Source organism: Dermacentor andersoni, chromosome 4 (assembly GCF_023375885.2).
Source record: "Dermacentor andersoni chromosome 4, qqDerAnde1_hic_scaffold, whole genome shotgun sequence".
NCBI lineage: Eukaryota > Metazoa > Arthropoda > Arachnida > Ixodida > Ixodidae > Dermacentor > Dermacentor andersoni.
In genome coordinates, this window is record NC_092817.1 from 27,175,525 (window position 1) to 27,196,718 (window position 21,194).

Consider the following 21,194-nt stretch of genomic DNA (forward strand, 5'->3'; position numbering starts at 1 on the left):
ACGTGTGGGCCCCTCATGGTTGAATCGGTTGCTAGAGTTACTTGCTTGGCGAAGAAGTCGTCCCACGTTCTTCACCAGGACGAGGACAATTTTTTCTTCAGTGGGAAGCTTCTTTGCGAGAAGTGCATAGGGGTCTCTCTTGTGGATTCGAGTTACATTCACGTGAATATCAAAATTTCTTTACAAAATCTGGTTTCATATTATGGAAATAATTGTACCTAATTATGGCTCTTTTCTCATTAGGTGCGCAATGCTTTCCTTATTCGTTTCTGTTATGTCACTGTACCGGCAGACCCGAGCAGGTTGCTCGAATCTGCGGTTGGGTACTTCGGCGCGAATCTACGTGTACGCGAATCAATTAGTAAATATTCCCCGCAATTTTTCAAGCGAAATTCTATTACAGGCGGGACATTGGAAAGCAAAGAAAATTATCATTCCCACAATTGTCACGGTGCTGGCATATATGGCAAGGGTCTCATATGCGTTCAATAATGATGAATGTGCTTTATTATTCTTCACGTAATGTATTGTGGTCAAGCTTGTTATATGTGCGATAACGGATAACAGTTGTGCACCCCCGGCGCGTCCTGCTTCGGGAGCTGCCAACCCACTGTCCAGTCCAGCACCCAGATTTAGTGTGCCCGTTGCCCCTTTTGTTTGCCGAAGGCGCCACCAAAGTATGCCAACTAATGACAAGTTGTTTACTCTCACTCACGTACGCCATTCAATGCAGCATACGTGATACATTGCGCATGCTTCATTGCATTACAGAAAGTAGTGCGGTGAAGCCACTATTAAAAATTAAATTAAATTATTGGGTTTTACGTGCCAAAACCACTTTCTGATTATGAGGCACGCCGTAGTTGGGGACTCCGGAAATTTTGACCACCTGAGGTTCTTTAACGTGCACCTAAATCTAAGCACACGGGTGTTTTCGCATTTCGCCCCCATCGAAATGCGGCCGCCATGGCCGGGATTCGATCCCGCGACCTCGTGCTCAGCAGCCTAACACCATAGCCACTGAGCAACCACGGCGGGTAGGTGAAGCCACTATAGATAGTGTAAAAGGTCGGCAAACAGACGGTAATACGTTCTCAAAGGAATCGCTTTACTCCCGCATTTAGTTCTTAAGGGAAGGAATTTCTTTTGTTTATACGGTAGATAACTATGATAGAACATAATAACATCTCCACGAAATCTCGGTCGAATGGTGCCATTTCTAAAAAAAGCTAATAGGTTCAGCGGAAAATACAAGCAGCAGCCGGTGTAAGGAGACAATATGTCTCCCTAGAAGTTGTGACAGCAGTGACTAAAATAAAATGAGGTGTCAATCAAGTAACGCTACTCAGCGGACTGGGTTGTTTTCGTGCATGTCGCGTTTGTCCCGTTTCCTCACTGTGGGTGCCTCCCGGCATTCTGGCAGCGCTGTTTGGCCAGCCGAAAGGGTAAGAGTTACCTTTCTTTTTGTGGAACTCTGCAGGATTCGTAGTTTCGTCTTTGGCAATGTCGATGTTCGTAAGTACGTGGTGAGTCTGAAAAAAAAAAAGAATCGTGCAGATCTAACGCACATGTGCGAGTCTTTTTGAAGCGATGCTATAGTGAAGCGGTTAAATAAATGCTCGCTATGAAGCCAGTTGTGGTTGACAAAGAGCGCTTTGCAAAGTTTCAAAAGCGTGTTAGCTTACCTGAGTGCCTGTGTGGTCGGCTTTAACACATAACAGCAAAGCGATGCCCGTGCTATGGGGGACTTCATACAGTGGTTATGGTGTCGTTTTGTCCCGCTAAAGTTCTTGAACACGCACCAAAACATTGACACAATCGCAGTTTTGCGATATGCCGCCTCCTCGAAGCGGCCACCACAAGTGGGAGTCGGAGCTGCGACATTCTGCTTACCAGCAGCGTGTTGCGTTCATTTAGTCGCGTCTACTGAGCCACTGCTCAGGGCTGCTGAATTAAGAGACGAATCTGGGAGCGGCAAACGCCAGCGCGCAACCAGCGCTCACTCTTTCATTCACAACGGAGCTTGCGAGATCAACGCGGAGCTTGCGAGATCAACAATCAAATCAGCATAGCATTCTTGTCTCTTTTGTTTCAAGGTAGAGAAGCATGAAAAATGTGATCGCGTCCGGTGCGCTGCCAAGCGCAGGGAAAGAAGGTGAGTGCAAGTGAGAGAACGAAAAAAAAAAATAAATGACGCGCTGCCCAGTTTAGGCGCTATTTTTATGCACCGACTGCAACAACGAACGCGGAACAATGAGTGGCGTAGAAGCGGAGTGCGCAGTAGGCACCGTGCGCGTGTTTAGGTAGATTCTATAAAAAGGATCAAGCAGCATTTCCCGCAATACACAAGGCCTATTCGGAGGTCCGCCTCCTCCTATATGGAAAGCGGTGTGTTTGCACGTCATTCAGTCGCCATGCGGTGACGTCGTGAAATGCGCTTCGGTGCCAGTGAGCGGGTTCTTAGCGCGCCACTGCATGGGGCCCCTTTGGTTTCCAGGTAGCTCGCAAGGCCGGTCGATCGGTTCGACCCATTGTCGTTACTATGTAGCAGAAAGCATTTAGGTGTTCCTTTTCGTTTATTTAGGTGATGTTGTCTTGACACGTGGCATAAGCATCGGTGGTATACTCTCTGCTGGATGAGGGCGGTGAACCGGCGGTAGTCAACAAGCCCTGTTTGCGCGAGCTCTGAATTCGGATATTCGTTTATGCGAGAAAACTCATTGTTGGATGGCGCGGCTCAGGCGCTTCTATATTGCCACATTGGTTTCGCGGGACAGGCACGCTATATATAATTCGCACGGTTGCGGGGAACCAGCGCCAAATTGCTGCGGGAATTCACTGACTAAATTCATTGCAGCCTGTCGTTTCTGCTGAAGACACGCCAAGGTCAATGACTGGGTAATCGACCAGAGTGTGAAAACGAGTTGTCAGAACGAGTTGTCCCTCCAGCATCGGTGTTGCCATGTACAGTGGCAACGCGTTTTTCTTCTTAACGTTCTGTGGCCGCAGGAAACAAATAATACGACGTATCGGCTGCTAAGGAATAAATTGTGCAAGAAATTCAATTTAGTTTATTTTCTATAAAACTGTCTGGATAAATTATTTCGCCTTAAGGCTGCTATACAAAGAACGTCGGCCTCGGTGTCCCCATATAAACAGGCAAAGTGTCTATCTTCTCCCCCCCCCCCCCATTCTATGGCCAAAGAAAATGTCTAATTAACTAAGATGTATCGGCTGCTAAGGAATAACTTATGAAATAAATTCAATTCAGGTTATTTCCTACAAGACTGTCTGGATAACTTATTTCACCTAAAATCTCCTGTACAAACATTTTTACAACACCTACAGCACTTACAACACCTACGACAGCTACTGCACCTACAAATACCTACATGCGTTCGGGGGAATCCTTGTGTGTCACAGCAACACGGCAGACGCGATGTAACGCCCAATTACGTTAAGATGCTGAAACTATTTCAGAAAGAAAAGAAAACATATGCGAGCCTTGTCCTTACAGGCGCACACTTGTTACCTCGCACCATTAACATTTTACTTCCCTTCCTTCCTGAATTACGAAGCTTCGCTGGGAACACAACTTCCCGTATGAAGAGATTCTTAGGTTCGGTTTTGTCAAACGGCTGGTCATCATTAGGAACTTGAGGCGTGGAATTATGCACGGTGTGCACATGTGGAACTGTGACCAAAACTGTGTTTCGTTGGCTTCCCTTGTTTCCCCGTTAGCGTGCGTTCCTGTTGCTTGTATGAGAACACAAGGAATAAAATGGAGTTTATAATTACCTAAAGGCAAAAAAAATTTGCCTCATCCCAGTTTTTTTATACGAGAATAATAAATCAAACTGAGAAAGCCACGCACTTTTGACCTATGTGCAATATAATACTGAGTAGAAATGTCCTAGTAAAACATAAGGCTTCCCTTTTACGCTGCCCAAGTCTTAACGCTTTTGAAGATACAGGTACTTCTCTCAAATATTTGTGCATTCGTATAAAAGCTGATAGCAGCGTCAGTGAGCGCGTTCTGTCGCTTACCAAAAGGCACCGCACGGATGATCGAAAGTAGGTTGATCGCTCTTTTCCACCGAAAAACCAGTCTTTGCACCGGCATTGGAATGGGGCACTGAGTGTCCGTGCTGGGATACAAAAAGGAAAAGGAATACACACGTCTTACTGTGTATAGCAACAGCCACTGCAGCGAATAAAATTGAACTATACACGAAGCTAAAAAAAAAACACTTCGATAGTCGATATTAATGAAGGAACATGTAGAACTAGAGCAGAACAATGCCTAACTTAATTTTTGCATTTAGTAAAGCTGCGCCTATAAGGCACCAAAATCTTGAATGCATTCTTATAAAGATTCCGTAGACGGAAAAGAACGGTCATAGAATACAGCTTCAGCTAAATGACATGCTTTAGAAAACACCAAGAGCCTTAGCAAATTTCCTTGTGATGCTTTCATACACTGAGACGTGCGCATTTGTGAAGAAAATGCCGGAATCAAATCCAAGCCCTAAGCGTAAGCGACAGACGTAGGACAATGTAATGCGTCAGTTTTCAGGGGCACTTTTGAGCTAACTGTCATCGCTAGCTGGTGGCTCAGATTTTCACCCTGCTTGCCGGGCGAAATGACTGGCATGGAGAATTATTCCTGCAGCAGATTCAATTTGGCGTGCGTAACAGTAGTATTATCATACTTTATGTCCTAATAAATCATGCCTTACAAGACACTATCGTGTGCTGAAGCGAAACTTAGATTCATCTCCTCGTAACACTGCCAATATTTCAAACATTTAGCCTGCAATCGACTAGTTGTACTCTTGTCATGTTTTAACACAGACTGAAACTGGTCAAAAATATTACAAACGCTATAAAGCAGTTCACCACCTTCGATGTTCGTTCTGAATAAAGCTATCCGTAAACAGCCGCTGCGAAAGAAAAATACGCAATACTCTTGTTTACTTGTTAGGACGACATACATGATACAAATTGTCCTTAGGGGGGGCCCGATAACATAAAACTAGGGCGCTATAACGTAAAGCTATTCCAAACTTTTCTATTCCAATTCTGCAATCAGCCCTCCGCGATTGGTCAAAAACTTTTTTTGGACCACCCCACTTCGCCTGTATGTCATGCGACGTCAACAAAACCGCGATAGCTCCCAACAATACATCACGTGTACGCACAGATTATGTGTGATTCGACCGAGCAAAAGAAAAATAATTATTTCTGATTCGGCGCCTTTTCGCCATTAACTCTCTGCTATTGGTCAAAAGGTTTCAGGTTGCACCCACATAACCTGCCTATGACTCGACGTCACAGAACAGCGAAAACCCGTTGCGTCAAAGTGACGTGTACGCGTTAAAGAAGTATTAGTATGCCGAACATGACAAGATTTTCTTTTTCTGAATAGCCGGAGACTGCCCAGTTCCGAAAGGAATAAAATATGGCTGCCGTCGATCGCTCAGGCACTGGCTACTCGCACCTGCCGGAGAGTGTGGGTTTATTTGCATACAATAACACCTTTTGCGTGGCCGTATAATGTTATCGAGCCCTTTGAGCACGCAAACGATATCGCTCTGTCAACTAAACTTTGCTGAGGATCCATTTTAGCGGCATTTTGAACTGTCCGTTGCACGCCACGATTTTAGACAAGGCACCGCAAGCTCATTAAGGGAAAGCGGACCAATCGCAGACGCCGGCACCTCCCTCTCCATCTGGTTATACATATTGTGTGCGCTGGCTCAGCTCCATCGAAACCCTCTCCACTTGAGCGTGCTCCTCGTCTCTTGTCAGCCAATCATATAAGAATAACCGCTTCAGGCAATGTTATTCGTTTTGAAAGCAAACAAAAGTGACCTCCTATAAACGAGGAGAGCGTTTGATTGGTCTGTTCAGGCAACGCTGAGGGTCACCCCCCCCCCCCCCCCCCCCGATGCTTGTGTCAGCGGTTACTTAAATTTGACGTCAGGAGATTGGAATACAAACATATTGGAATAATTTTACCTTATAGGGCCCCTTGTCCAATCTGTTTTTTATTCCAATCTCCTAACGTCAAATTCACGTAACTGCCGACGCAAGCAGCGTGCAGTGACTTGCAGCGTTGGTGGAATAGGCCAATGAAACACTCTCCTCGTTTAGAGGCGGTCACATTTGTTTGCTTTCAAAGCGAATAGCATATTGCCTTACCTGACAGATTTTCCTTATCTAATTGGCTGACCAGAGGCAAGGAGCACGCAGAAGTGGAGAGGGTTTCAGTGGGGCCGGGCTAGCGCAGTGAAAGTAGATGACCGCATGAGGAGGGTGGTGCCAGCGTCTGCAATTGGCCTGCTTCTTCTGGCGAAGCTTTCGGTGTCTGGTATAACATCACGGCGGCGTGCAACGAAGGGTAAAAATGCACCTAAAACCGATCGTCAGCGAAGAATATTTGGCAGACCGATGTTGTGTATATACGTGCTGATAGGGCTCAACAATGTTATACTGCTACGAACGAAAAATTATTATGAGCAAATATATCCATTCTCCCCAGCAGCTCCGAGTTGCCAACGCCAGAGCGATCGGCGGGCAGCCATGTTCTATTCATTTCGTAACGGGGCAGTCTCCGGCTATTCCGATTAAAACGCAGTTTTTTTTTTCATATTGATGCATCTTTAATGCGTACACGTCACTTTGACGCAATAAGCTTTCGCGGTTTTGGGACGTCGCGTGACAGACAGGTGAAGTGGACAGAGCCGGAAACCGTTGACCTATTACAGAGGGCTGATGGTGAAAGAAGTGTAGAATCGTAAATAATTACTTTTCATTTGTTCGGTTAGCCCATGCGTAATCAGTGTGTATACTACATACCAGATGAGGAGCTTTCGCGGTTTTCCTGACGTCGCATGACATACAAGCTAACTGGGAGTGTCCCGAAAAAAAAAAAAAAACCAACTGTGGAGGGCTGAATTGCTGAAATGGAATAAAAAAGTTTGGCATAGCCTTACGTCACAGCGCTCCTGGTTTCAGATCTTCGAAGAAAATAACAGCGGGCGAGGACGGGGCAGGCTGGGAAAAGCCAATACGCAAACGCTGAATAACAACTGAAAAGATTTATGGCGCCATTCCAACAAAGTCCAAGGAAACATCTAAAAACGGAAGAAGAAAAGCAGTTAAAGACAACAAACTACGACGTGACTGACTATCAGGAAAGCTGATTCTACCAATTATGTGAATGCAGAGCCAAGAATTCACACGTAATTCTACCAAGCAGAGCGATCGAATGTGCACTGATGAATTTAGTGCCTTTCCTTGTGTACGGTATACACGATAAAATCCCTCGAACGCAACCAAGCGCTTGAGTTGCTAGTCGGCACTTTCGTTTGTCTGCTTGTTTGTTTGCGCTCTGTTGGTGGCTCATACCCACTATGGGAGATATCTCAAGATACACGTTTTTCCTTCTCCCTTCTGTCTCGTATTCACGCGCTATTATTTCCTTCTACGATGTACACGGCTCTATAGATTAGGAATAACAAAGTGATCGTCTTTGTTGGTCTTATTTGTTTGACGGCAAGGTAAAAAGAAACGTTGCATTTACTTACAGTTTACACCCATGTCGAACATTGCCGCTACTTTCTCGTGTATCCATTGCTGTTCTTCGTCGTCTTCGGTTTCTTCGATGAGAAGCTGCGTTGAAAAACGAACGTGAGTTCTTGTCTTCCTTCTCTTTTATGTAAATACGGAAAGAGGGTAACCATTAAACGCGTGTCCTAACCACAGAAATAAAGACCAATTCCTGAAATAAATGAACAAATGAACAGTGCGTATGTAAGTGAAAGAGCATAGAAAAATGTCTCTCGTGTCTGCTTAGCCATCTGACTATATAGATTTGTATGAGACCGATTTCGGCCCGTATATTCACAAACAGTACATGCTGTAGAATTGTTAGTAAGCGCAAATGTCAGCCAATCATGGTGTTGGACAAGTCACTAGCGAAGAGGGCCGACCAATGGCTGATAGTCCTTACGAACGAAGAATTTGTGAATTTGGCTCCTGGTCAATTACGGTGCGATACGAAGATTGTTAGCACCGACAAGTGAAAAGCACGTACGCCGTATCAGCGCACAGGTCAACTTCCACTTTATGCAACCGGTGCGCGACATTATAGTCAAGCAAGTTCGGCATGATAAGAAAATTGCCCTCGAGGGAAAGTGTCCCACTAAACGCTCAAATGATGTGAGTGTCGGTTCAAAAAGCCAAGAAAGCGTACATAGGTCAGAAATCTGGTTAAGCGTGACTTTCTTAAACATCGATATCTTCGCTGCGACCGTTTTTGTTGGGGGCAGAATGCAGAAACGCGTATTTACTTAGATTTAGTTGCTCGCTAAAGGACCTCAAGGTTGTTAAAATTATTGCGGAGTCCTTCACTATGGCATTTTTTTATAGCTTCTGAGGCCCTGTGTTGCTTTGAGACGTTATGAATGGATGGATACAGCCATCTTTCATCGATAACTTCGTGCGGTGAGGTTGGAGTACAGTATCCGCTTTTCCTATGATTACACAACATCGCTGTCTGTACACTTGAGGAAGAACGCAAAGGCGGCGCTAGGCCCTTGCAAAGCACTTTCATTGAGCATAACCATATGAAGATGATTCAGGATGTGCCACATCCGCCACCATGGACATGAGTAGCGCTGGCTAACATTACCAGAGTAAGATCTTGTACACATACATAGATAACAAAAGTATTTGGACGTTAGAACAGCCATCTCCGTGGATCAATTGGTAAAGCATCACCCGCGTAATGCCAAGATGATGGGTTGAATTCCACCGACGGCAAGTTGTCTATTCGTCCACTTTCGTTTCCCTTTACCTTAACCTTCTTGCATTTCAATAAAAACACCGAGCAATTTCCTATGTGCCTTCCTTAGCATCATTCTCTGTTGCCTTCATATGGTTGGGAAAAACAAAAACCATGCCCTTTCGGTTTTCCTCCGTAACGTTCATTTCATTGAGCATATTACTCACTTTTGTAGCAGATCACTACCTGGTGGATCGCGCCGATTACATATGTTACTATCAAAAGTGACATTTCGCAGTATATTGCCAGATCCGAAGGTAGAGGATGCTGAAAAAAAAAAGAAACCCTTTTCTCTTTGTTCCCATTTGCTAGTCTTTGTGAAGTTTTTACCTCTCATGTTTAATCATGCACTTCAGTCCTTACGTTTCTCAGCTCTGGCATGTTCCGCACGCGTAAGGTATTGTGTTCACGTTGCCACTAACAAATACAATGTTGTGACCGGGAGAGGGCTTCCAACCTGTCCCCGCGTACTTTTGTTAACTCTGAGCTCTACAGAAGAGTTATAGTTTATGCGGCTCTTTTACGTGGGAAATTCAGCATACGAATAGATATCCTCTGATTTTTGTTTGCGAATATTGTCGCATAAAATAACTATCTTTAAATATCTTTAAATGACAACTATTTAACGACTCTGGCTTGAGCAGTTCGGTAATTGTGCGTTGTTGATCTGCGTTCGACGAATGCCTTGAGCAGAACGTTGTCTTTACCTCACGTCACTGTTACTTAATGGTAAAGCACGCTTTCCGGAGGATTTTCGGATCACTCGATAGTTTTACGCCCGGAATTCTTCCACGCCCACTACCTTTTGCGAAGTCGTTTTATTAAATGCGTAAGCATTTCTTTGCCTACCCAACGAGAAAACCGTCCGTCCGTCCATCAAGCAAGACGATCGCTTTCAATATAGAGCCCGCTGCAACGAGCGACTTTACATTCGTGCTGCCTGTCGCTTCAACGCGAACGAAGCGACGAGAACACAGCGCTCACGGGGCTCTCGGCACACGTCGCACTCTGCCCCTTTCGCAGATCGCTTTCAAGATACGGGCGTCTCCCTTCAGAGCTAAGTAAGCGGCGAGAGCACAGCGCGCTAAGCTATCAGCAGTCGGCACTCTCTGTCGGCATCGCGGATCGCTTTCACGATACGGTTCGCGCGGCCGTGCCTTATGCAGCCGCCGGCGTGGTACGTTTGGTCCGAGCAATAAGGCGCTAAAGAGCGATAACTGCTTATAATGATTGGAATGTCATCAGTGCGCCTTGTGCCGCCGTCCGCGCCAGTTCGTTCCGCCGCAGCGCTGTCGTTTGTACTAGCCGGACCAAGTTTCATAACACTGATGATGACACCGGGCTGCGTGGAGATGAGCAAGTGGCACAACGCTTAGGCATGCTTAGACAACTCCCACAGGAGCTTCTGCCAGAATCTTTTGAAAAAAATATTTTACGTTTCAAAATAAATGTCGCAAACACTCTAAATGCGCATTATGTTTACAACCTAAATACAGCAAAAACAAGAAATTATGGAGAAACAACCTTTAAGCAATAGTAAGAATCTGATACTGTTCCTAATGACTGGAGGAAAGCCCAGACTGCGCCAATCTTCAAAGCAGGTAACCGTGCTCTAACAAGTAATTACCGCCCGATATCACTTACAAGCATTCCCTCAAAACTAATTGAAGATGTCATTGCATCAAACCTGGTGACTCGTCTAGAATAAACGAACTTTCTTTACGTCGTTAACGCCGGTTTTGGGAAATTTCCTTCCTGCGACACCCAGATAGGCGAATTAACGCACGTACATGGATGACCATCTTCGAGTAGATACTATTTTTGTTTGCTTCGCGAAATCATTTGACCATGTCCTCCATAACAGCCTTCTCCCAAAACTTTCGTGTCTCTGTAAGCCCTAAATTCTGGTGTCTTGAATGCAACATTTTTTACTGACCGTACGCAATTCCCGTCAGCTAATAACCGCCACTTTTCACCGAGCACAGTGATGCTCCGGAAGTTAAAAGACTTGTCTACACGACGTTCATTCGACCTAAATTACAGTACGCGCCATCCGTCTGGCATACACCACAGCCTTACCTCACTACGGACTTGGAAGCAATTTAGAACCATGCGGCACGTTTTACAACGTCGAACTATGCAAATGATACCAGTATCACACTATTAAAATTATCGCTAGCTCCCGTCTTATCCCCTCATACCACGTGATCTCGCGACTGTGCCTCTTGCGCGCCCTCTATTATAACCCAAACTCTCGGAACCCGCTACTAAAACAACCATTAAGCAGATCTTCCCGCATCAGTCACAGTCATTCTGGAGCGTCCATTAGAAGCCGCACGTCTGCTATGCAAAGCTACTTTTTGCTTACTTGCTATGAACCTCTGTAACAGCCTACCCGATAGCATTCCAAACAAAAGCCTTTTATTTAACTATGTTACTACATTGCCTATTCAAACATGCCTCGCGTTGCTTGTTATTTGTGGTTACAGTTTAAGCACCAACCTAGTACGCAGTTTTCTGGGCTACCCTTACTTTTTATGCATTCTGTGTTTCCTGTGTGCAGTTTGTTTTCACAGAATCTTGTGAACACTGTTATCTTTGTTACTTACAATTTATAAGCGAAGAAATCAGTTCTGTTCGTGCAGCCCCATATCACACATACCACAGTGCTATATTTCGCTGCCAAATTTTATGTGCAAGTGCTTGCGAAATACGAGAATCCCTGAAACTCTTCCGTTAAATTATGCGGAGAAAAGAACGATTTGCGATGAACGGACGTACCGCACGAAATGAAAGGTTTAAGTGTACAAACGCAATTGCTCTTATTTTGTTGTTGTTATGTTACACGTCGCCTTCAAAGTAGATAGTCGCAGTTCAGTAGGCTGGCTTTTGAAAACATGGCCACAAAACGTTGCGGTAGTGCCGGCGCAAATCTGTCCCCTTCGAGACCTGCTCGCGTAAGTGTCCTAGAAGTTCCGACTATGACGACTACATTTGCGATAAGGCGCGAACGTGACCTCGGTGAAGATGGAAGGCAAGCTGTAAGCAAGATGTCCATAATTTCACGGTATGTGAAGGAGAAAAAGACAGAAAAAAATAGAATTGATCAAATCCTGGAGCGAATTTTGTTTAGGACTATACTAAGCCTGAGGCAGCGATCACGTCGTCAAGCTGCGACGAAAGCTGTGTTGTTTTGCCTCTTCCCATTTCGAAGCCTGACGTTCATTAGTACGCCGAGAACATCTCGCTACTAGCGCGTATTTGCTTTGTATTTCTCAACTGCTCATACAGAAGGAGACAAGGTACTTCGAGTACGTCGTAGTCTACGTCTGTGCACTGTCGGGGTGGCGTAGGGGTTTGGACGTTTTGCTGCTGAGTACAAAATCTCGGCATTGTAAATACCTGTCGCGGCGGCCGCGTTCCAATGTAGGCTGATAAAGAACGCTTGTGTAGGTAGACTTAGGTGCCTATATATAATAAACCCCACACTTGATGTACATACACTCTTTTTCCACTCTGAAACACCTAAGGATAACGCGTTAATAACGCGGAATCCTCTATTATGGCACCGATAACATACGAAAGTGTTGTTCTGGGACATGGTAAAAACCAACAGCGCGGCAAAGACAAAGGCAAGCAATAAAAGATAAGCGGTGACTATCCTGTGCAGCAAGACGTGCAGTAAGATGTATACATTAAGCCCTTTTCCGGTATAAATATGTAGTCGACAGCTGCATATAGTCAGCGCTCGTGTTGTATCGCTCGCCTTCATGTTCGCTGCGTCGCTTTTAGTTTTATCCACGAACCAGCATACTAAATTGTCTAGTTCTTTCTCCTCTTCGCCATGGGACGTCGAACACGAACAATTATTATTTCCTCACGTCGTTAACGTTCGGCGTGGAACCGCCCTTATTACATGTTTCACCCATTTTTGTGCACTATAGCTCACTACAATATCTTTTCATGCGAAGCATATTAACGTAGGTTTCGGGCCTTCGCGCGACGCCCGGCGGTGGCCACCATTGACCCTGAAGTGGGGTCACGTGACATGACGCCACGTGATGACGTCACACAGGCTGCAGATGGGGCCTCATATCGCACCGTCGGTCGCCTCCCGGCGGTTGCCACCATTGACCCTGAAGTGAGATCACATGATGTGACGTCACGTGATGACGTCACACCGGCTGCAGATGGGGCCTCATATCGCGCCGTCGGACGTCGCCCGGCGGAGGCCTCCACGCTTCGGTTCGCGCCGTCGCGCGCGACGCGGCGGCGGCGCCACCATCGCTGCATCACGTGATATGTGACGTCACGCCAGGGATGAAGCGGCGCGCGCCCGCCGTCGCGTCAGTCTCTGTGCCCGCAACCGCGCCAGCGTCTTTGCGCCGGGCGTGTATGCGGTCAAGATGCCTCCAAACGCTAAAGATACGCTAAGGTTAAGCCCAGTGGATGCTTCGCATCCACTGGGCTTAACCTTGATAAGCCTCCAATTTTTTTTTCGTGTTGTGTTCGAAGGTTATCGAGGACGCGTAGTCACAAATGCATTTACAAATTTTGAGACAAGAAACAGCTGACATCGTGTTCTCCAGCGCACTTCCGATTGACATTTTCTCCTGTCGCTGTGGTATTTAGCCGTCGCTGCTTGCCTATATTTGCACAAGTGACGTTTTCCTGTCACTTCAAGGTAAACAAGCATAGACACGACGACGACCATCAGCGTCCTTCATCGAAATCCCCGTTTGCCGCACAACGCTTGCCCGTCACTGTAATCTCGCAATTGCTGTAATGGGGCAGACTTTACCATATGTAGCTGTCCTCTGCGTAGACATGTATTCTTCGTTACGACGATAGCATCGAGCGCGCGGCGTACGGGCTGGGGACCACGACTCAATGTATACCCAAATGCCACCGCGGGCGTGTGGGTCTAGGTGCCGCTTGTGTAGAGAGGAGCGGCGTTCGATTCAGACCGCGGGCTACAGGTGCAGCGTGTACGAATGGACGAAGCGCTCCGGGGTAGGCGCTTTACTGGGGGAACTTTCCCGAGATGGCTACGAAGCTGACGTGGCGTGTCGGCCCCAACAGATCGATTTGAACGGCACGTGCTCAAGCTGCTTTCTTGTTTTCTTGTTTCACGTTTCTGCGCCTCTTCTCGCTTTCGCATAGCGCTTTGCAAATACTGCAGGCCACCCACGGAAAGTCGAAGAACGCCGCGACCGGCTGACACTAAATATGAAGGTGGCCCGTGCTTCGCCGTCTTTTTGCCCTCTTTTTTTGTCGTCACAAAGAGAGGGACGAGGCTTTCCTCTAGTAGTGTTTCGCAATCTTGCGCATCTGCCGGATCGATATCTCGATTTGTCGTGTGCTATCGTGACTGCACTACTGCAAGACGACAAGCAAAATAGACAAGCAGATGTAGGCGGTAGGAATCCCTTTTTCGTGGCCCCCAACGCATTCGCTTTGCAACGGAAACACAAAGAGAAACGCGAGGCAGAGAACATTGCCTTTTGCAAAGAACACATGGAATCGCAACCCCTTTTATGTCTCTGGTGGCCTAGTCAGATAGCTCTGATCACACGTCGGAAGGTTCTCATGTCTTTTATTCCTATTCTTTGCCTGTGGGCAAGCCTTTGAAGACGTAGAAAAAAAGGAGCGGGAACGGAGGGAAGGTCCGCGAATCTATCTGACTACAGTGATTTTACTGTTTGACTGGGCTATAACGTGGAGACAGGTCCATTGGTGCACACAGATAACTTGTAAGACTGGTCTGTAACCCTTGAATGGGTCCGCTAGTTCTGTGGTACTATTTCTTTCCTTTCGAAATAAAAATCAACGGTAGAAAATAATCTCGCGTCCTAGCCAATTAAATAGAAATTGCCAACTACTGCTGAAGCTCACCTACAACTGTTTGAACATCTGCTATGAATATTTTTAAATACATAGTGAAGATTGGTCATTCCTTCGCCCCCCCCCCCCCACCACTATTTTGTTATTCTGCATATTTTCATTGTTATTTATACACAGCTCAGTCCGAACACTTTAAAATTAGTTGACAATGGACATGAATAAGCAATAATTAGCTTGGGAGAACTGACGCGAAGATATCAGACAAGCTATATATGCGCCAAATTTAGTTATCCTTGTAGTCTCAACATGGCATTCTATATTTCGAGCTCCTAGGAAAATTCATGGAAACAGGTATAATTTTGCTCAGCATCGACAGAACCAATAATTATAAGCTTTGTGTCACATAAACGAGAAATTTAAGATTCATTTACTCTTTGGGTCAGGTTCCTTGCCGTTACTTTATTTAAAAAAAAGCCTTAAAGAGAAAAAAAAATTTTTAACATTTGGATGGCGCTTAAGCTTCGCCTTTAAGAGTGGAACGCGACAGCGTTCAAAGATCCCCGACTGCTTCTCACGCGTCCCGGCAACTGAAGCATATGTAACCGCGATGTTTACCCGGAAACGCTGAGGGTGAAGGCTATGCACGAAGACGAGCGAGAGATCCCTCTGGTAGAAACGCGGCCTCTTGCGCGTATGTGCGGAGGCGAGAGCCATCTGAATGGTGCTGTTGCAAGGAACCGAGCGCAGCGCGCTGCTCTATGAATGGTATAAACACTAGAAAATGGGTTTATGTTTGAGTTTCCGCGTAACAAAATTGTGCTTTGTGGTACATTCAAATTATTATCCGACGCTATTATGTCTGTAGGTCGTGTTTAGGTCTTACTTTACGATTTTCCGGCGCATCTTGCTTTGAGGAATCCAGTTAGTTCAGCAACGCCCCTGCGCCACGCGGAGAGCCTGCATGGTTGTAGTTGGGAACAATTTTTCGCCCTACGACGTCCGATGCAAGACGTCGACACCGGATTTTTGCGACACGGGGCCCTTAACGCTATCGTGTTAAAATGAAGCGTCATGTTTATACTTTGTAACGAGGAAGAATCGCCAGTCAGGCAGGCGCCGTCGCCAGCGTTTCAGCGTTTCAAACATAACAAGAAGCGTAGGTCAGCCAGACGCATCGCCAGCGTTTAAGTTGAAGTTCAAGTTCAAGTTCATTCATTTACCACATACATGGAGTTCCACATAAGTGGTTGGGACGAGTGAAAAAAAAGCTGCATTACACACAGCTTGACAAGCCGCACGTCCCCGGTTCACTAAGGCAGCATGGCAGTAAAAGAAAAATACATTTCAACGTCGGGGACATTACGGTCGGAGACAGTTCTGGCAGCTCGCAGGGATAAATATCCGCAACGAGTTCGGCCTCTCCTCTCTCTTGTGCCCTGTAAATAAACACCTTAACAATTTCTGTAACTCGGCAATTATTCTTAGCTCTTTTTAATGCAACCTAATGGATTGTGAATGCTGTGCATGCCTATGAAATATCCTGGTGACTTGTCAAGATGACTTTTGCGAAATTAGTGCTTTTGCAAACAGTGCTTCCAAGACACCATTCTTTGCTGCGTGAAGGGTCCAAGAAACGGGCCGAAAAAGTAAGTTTAACCACTGGTTGCAGAGCTCAACCAGTAAAACTGCGCAAATTTCGAAGGAAAACTAAAGCAAAACAACGCGACGTGTGATGATCGCTCGAGTGTAACGCGTGACGCCGCCGTGCGCGCCCACGAGTGGACGTGGATGACACGGACAGGCAACGCACGCACGCGTGTCCCAGTATACACAGTTCGGGTCGAAGAATTTCGACGTCAACCTAGATTACGCACCGCGAGTTCGTGGAACACAGACGACGCAGTCGATACCGAATGTTGCCGCTCGTTTAAACCTTGCGATCAAAATCTCGGGACTGACTTAGCAACGAAGCTGGGCTTCCATCATGAAGTCACTGCATAAGATGTTTGCGTCGCCAAAGCAGAGCTCAGCCGAGTCGTCGTGTGTTGTATACGTTCGGTCTGCGGCACCCTTTCGCAACTTTTCGCCAAAAGCATGAATACAGAGCACGCCAAGTCTTCCTTCACATCCGTCGACGTGCTCTTTTTCATTCTGAATATTAATGCGAGTCCTGAACCTGTAAGGCAGTAAGTATAGTCATCAACATATGTGTCACAAGAATTCAGTACGAGTTATCGGCTACTCTTGAGGTAGCTACTGGCTTTCTACATCTCGTCTTTATATCTGTCTCTCGCGATCCGCATGTAAGGCGCTGCGATACAGAAAACCGCTGCGTAAGGCGGATTTCTTTTTAAGAATGAATATATGTCGCTTTCTGCATGGACACAGCAACAAGTGAAATACAAGAAGTACTACTAAACTAGACGGGACGCTGCGAGTAGGGTGTTGGCTTGGGCTAGTTGGGTAACGTAAGCTCATTCAAAAGTCAGCCCTGATAGTAGAATAGGTTAAATACTAGGAAACAGCTCGGCAAACACGACGAGCTACGAGTTGCGACGAGAATCGAAAATTATCCTGAGTTGTCATCGTATTTAGACCTGCTGGAGTATAACAGCCTCTTTCTGAGATCTCCAGTTGCTTCAGCAGACTCTTTGCTATGTATGCATAAGTACAATGGGCATTATCAATATTAAGAAGGAATTATTATGAGTGGTTGGAGAGGTTAAGAAAGCCAACCGCCATCGGTGCTGACGACAAGACTGGGCGGTATCCATGCTTGAAGGGCTTGTGCCCTTATTACAGGAAATCATCTCATCGCCTGAGAAGTTTCTGGCTCGAGATCAAGCAATAAATTATATCGCTAAAACTAGCCATGTCTTCCGTTTGAGCAAATACGAGCTTAGTCCTGTGAGTCGGGAGCAAAAAAGATCACCGCCTTGGAGTAAGTGGCGTGCGTGCTTGCAATGAAAATGATGAACAAAACTTTCTTTAAAGATAACAGCAACAAATAGATGTTTAGCAATCCCACAGGCCTTCACTGGTTCCCCACAGAACTAGAGCAGTCGCGAAAGAACGCGGACTTCAACTTCTTTCTTAGCTCGGCCATTGAACATGGGTGACGGCGACCTAAGAGCGCGGCGCTCTATTTAAGGTAAGGTGTTATTATCACATTAGCAACAACCTTATATCTCTCCTTTCCTCGGGTCATTGCACCGCCTTCGGGATCGAGTGAGGTGGTAACGGAACGAGTTGTCGTGTTTCTTCACCGGAGTTCAATAAATCAATCGCCATGCCATCGTCGTAGTGGTGCCGCCACCTTGCTGTTGTCGTCACACACGCGATCGCGTCACGCACCATTGTTCGCATGATGATGATGATGATGATGATTGGCTTCTACTTTGACACGGGGCGGGGACAGGTAGTCACCGAACCCGCTTTCTATAATCAGGTTTTACTACATCTATCGTATCTAGACTTTTGCTTTTATCTGATATCGATCTTAACTTTTGTATTTAAAACCCCTATCACTATATTGTACCATTACCTACACTTACAATGACTCCGGTTATACAAACGTATTCCCTGCTTTATTTCCGCCAATACTCTAATCGTCTTTTACTTATCCCTATTGCTGACCAGCTAACCCTACTATCTTTGAATCCCAACGCTTCAGGAAGGCGGACACTCCCTACGCATCTCCCTGGGTGAATATCTTGGCATTCCATTAGGCTGTGCCGAGGCGTTACCGGGCTTTTTCTTTTTTTTTCTTTTTCAACACACATGCCTCATCCTGTGGTGCATATTTGCTCCTGTATGTTTTTGTCCTCAAGAAGCTAGATTGAGCCTAAAATGCCAAGGCACTCCCCACTTCTTTATCATATAGGTTTTCCCTCCTGATTTCTACTAAGCCGTTTTTCTAGATATCAATGGTCTTCTTTGTTTCCATCATTTACATCCAGTTTGCCGTATCTGTTTCTCCCGCTTTCTTTTTATGACTCCTGTTTGCCTATTTACGCTTTCAAATGCTTTGTACTTGGGTGCCAAATTTTTTTACCTCTTCCTCTGTCCGTGTCACGCTTTCAAGGTAGAGAAATCGTGCACGTTAGCCAGCCATTTATTTTCATATATGTTCTTTAGTCTTTCTTCAAAACTAATTTTGCTCTACTCGTCTCTGACTTCAAAGGAAGAACAAGCCCATATCACCTTGCACGACCCCATTTGTGGTTTTACAGTGGGCCCCCAAAGTCAGTCGGCCCACCGTCCCCTGGTTAATCTCCGATCCCGACATGATTTCTGAATTATAGCACGGAATCGCATTTGCGAAAGTTAGCGCTGGCTTCATAACATTTTTACAAATTCCGCTCACCACCTCGTACTTATTGTAGACCCGAAGTACTGTATGTTTCATTATTGCTGCATTCCGCTTCTCTTTGATATTTAGATTATCTTGCTGGACGCTTGAGGAGGTCTTTCCTTCGTTTATGTGTACACCCAGGCATTCATATTGCTTGGCAATAGATATGACTTCCTGTTGAACTGATATCACGTTATTACACATATCTTCGCTAAAAATCACAATTTCTGATTTCTCTGGGGTAAACTTAAGGCCTAGATTAGTTGCTGCATTGCCACTTATATTCGCAAGTCTCTGTAAATATCTTGTATTGTACGCTAGTAGCACTATGTTGTCCGCATACATCAACCGAGGGACCTTCCCTGTACGACATGTAGCACCATATGGTAACACTTTGCGCAAATCTAAACTACGCTAAACAGCAGCTACTGGCAAAAGGCTTATTAGTTATTATTAGTTATTATCAATTATTATGTAAACATATGTAAACACCACAAACTAAGAAAGAGAAACGATGTAAAAATTGTCCCGTAATAGGAACACCATGCCCATCCACTTGAAGAGGAGAGAAAAATAATATAGGAAATATAAGGGGAAGGAGATAAAGAAAGAAAAAAGAAAAAGACATACGAACGCCACAACACATCACACAGTCACATGCAAGGCATGAGCATTACAGACGAGAGTCTAGCCCCACGATTGACAAGAATTCCAGCACAGCTTTGTGAGCATCGTATCGAGTTGAAGCACGACTTTTTGGAAAAAAATAAATCATTATGCGCAGTTAGAGCAAGATTCAATTGCTGGAATGTTCTCAGCAGCACACAGCCACAACTGCGGAAAGTTGGACATTACAACAGCAAGTGCGCAAGCGTTCCGTTGTAGTGTCCGACGCACGTCCATGTCGGTGAAAGCGATGCGGTACATTAACACATCCGTTGCGTAACTCAAGCAATAGAGACCTGCGGTGGCGAATCAAAACACTGCCAGAGACTAGTGCACAGGGTACGCTTACTTGTGGACACATTCATCCGGGTTTAAGCGCTGTAGCTGGTGGCGTATATGCAGTCGAGCGCCGTGAAATGTGCGTAAAATATAATCAGTGAAAAAATGCTTTGCGCGAAATTGGTTCCCGCAGTGGAAATTGCATAACCTTTATTTTTTATTTAATTTAGAGCGCAGCTCTTAGGCGCCCGTTCCTGCTGCGAGCGTCGGCGTCCCTCGTAACCGAGCGAAGAAGCACAGCAAAGCACGCGAAAGCTAACGCGAAGCGCAGCGGGAGATGAAAGACGGCGATAGCGAAGAGAGCGCGAGGAGAAAAGCGGATAATGAGGGTGCAGCAGAACCATGAGGCGGAAATTGTAAGGGGAGGGTGTGGCGAAAGCGTCAGAAGAAAACCGTAGTGCCGCGCAAGACGGGCGCTGTGGCGACGATGGCTACGAATTGGCACCGGAGTTGCGCGCGTTGTTCGTATGGAAAGAAAGCGTTGCATGAGTGGAGGTCTGTCTGCAGCGGCAGCTCTGAATCCCGCCCACACGTCAACTACGGGTTGCCTCTCGCGATACCCCGATTAGCGAGGCAGTCGCACCACACTTCGCCCCGTTTGCAACGTGCCACACGAGATAGATTGTCCGAGCCAGCCAACATAACGCGAAATGAAAACACGTATAGAGCTGCGCTCAAGTTTCACATTAAGGAGGATCGTAATCGTTGGTGAATTTTTTTGTCTTCATGTGGCGTGACTTTTGTCTTATGTACCTTTTCTTTCTGTTCACATTATTCATATCCATCTTAAGTAGCAAGCCCTGCGGATAGCTGCTTTGATACCTTGGCATTGCGCTTCACGTTCTATATTCTTGGAACTACTTGCGGCAAATACTAGTAGGCGCAGCATCTAGGAGTGCTAGGGAGCTGGAGAATAAACTAGGGAGAGTCATTTTCAATTCATATACAATTTACTTGTCGCGCTGTTAATATTACGCAACAATAGCGGGGTAACAGCGCGATGCTATCTTTGTCTTTACTTGTAAATGGGGCGTTAACCTAATAATGACCATGTCCAATAGAGCGTTATTACCGCGTGGCTATGTCAGTAGCCATTGTGTCCGGACAGGCCGCCATTGGAATATGAACCTGGCAACGTTT

The 21,194-nt window shown here is 45.9% G+C and overlaps 1 protein-coding gene across 1 annotated transcript in view; it reads right to left on the minus strand.

Moving 5' to 3' along the window:
• The window catches only part of LOC126536616 (anoctamin-7-like), a 97,514-nt gene that overhangs the window by 62,183 nt on the left and 14,137 nt on the right, over positions 1-21,194 (minus strand). Inside the window, exons 3-5 of the mRNA XM_055074110.2 lie at positions 7,593-7,677; positions 3,856-4,181; positions 1,457-1,532 (exon numbers count right to left, since the gene is read on the minus strand). Of these exons, the coding sequence (XP_054930085.1) occupies positions 1,457-1,532; positions 3,856-4,181; positions 7,593-7,677 (487 nt within the window). The remainder of the gene's footprint in view (positions 1-1,456; positions 1,533-3,855; positions 4,182-7,592; positions 7,678-21,194) is intronic.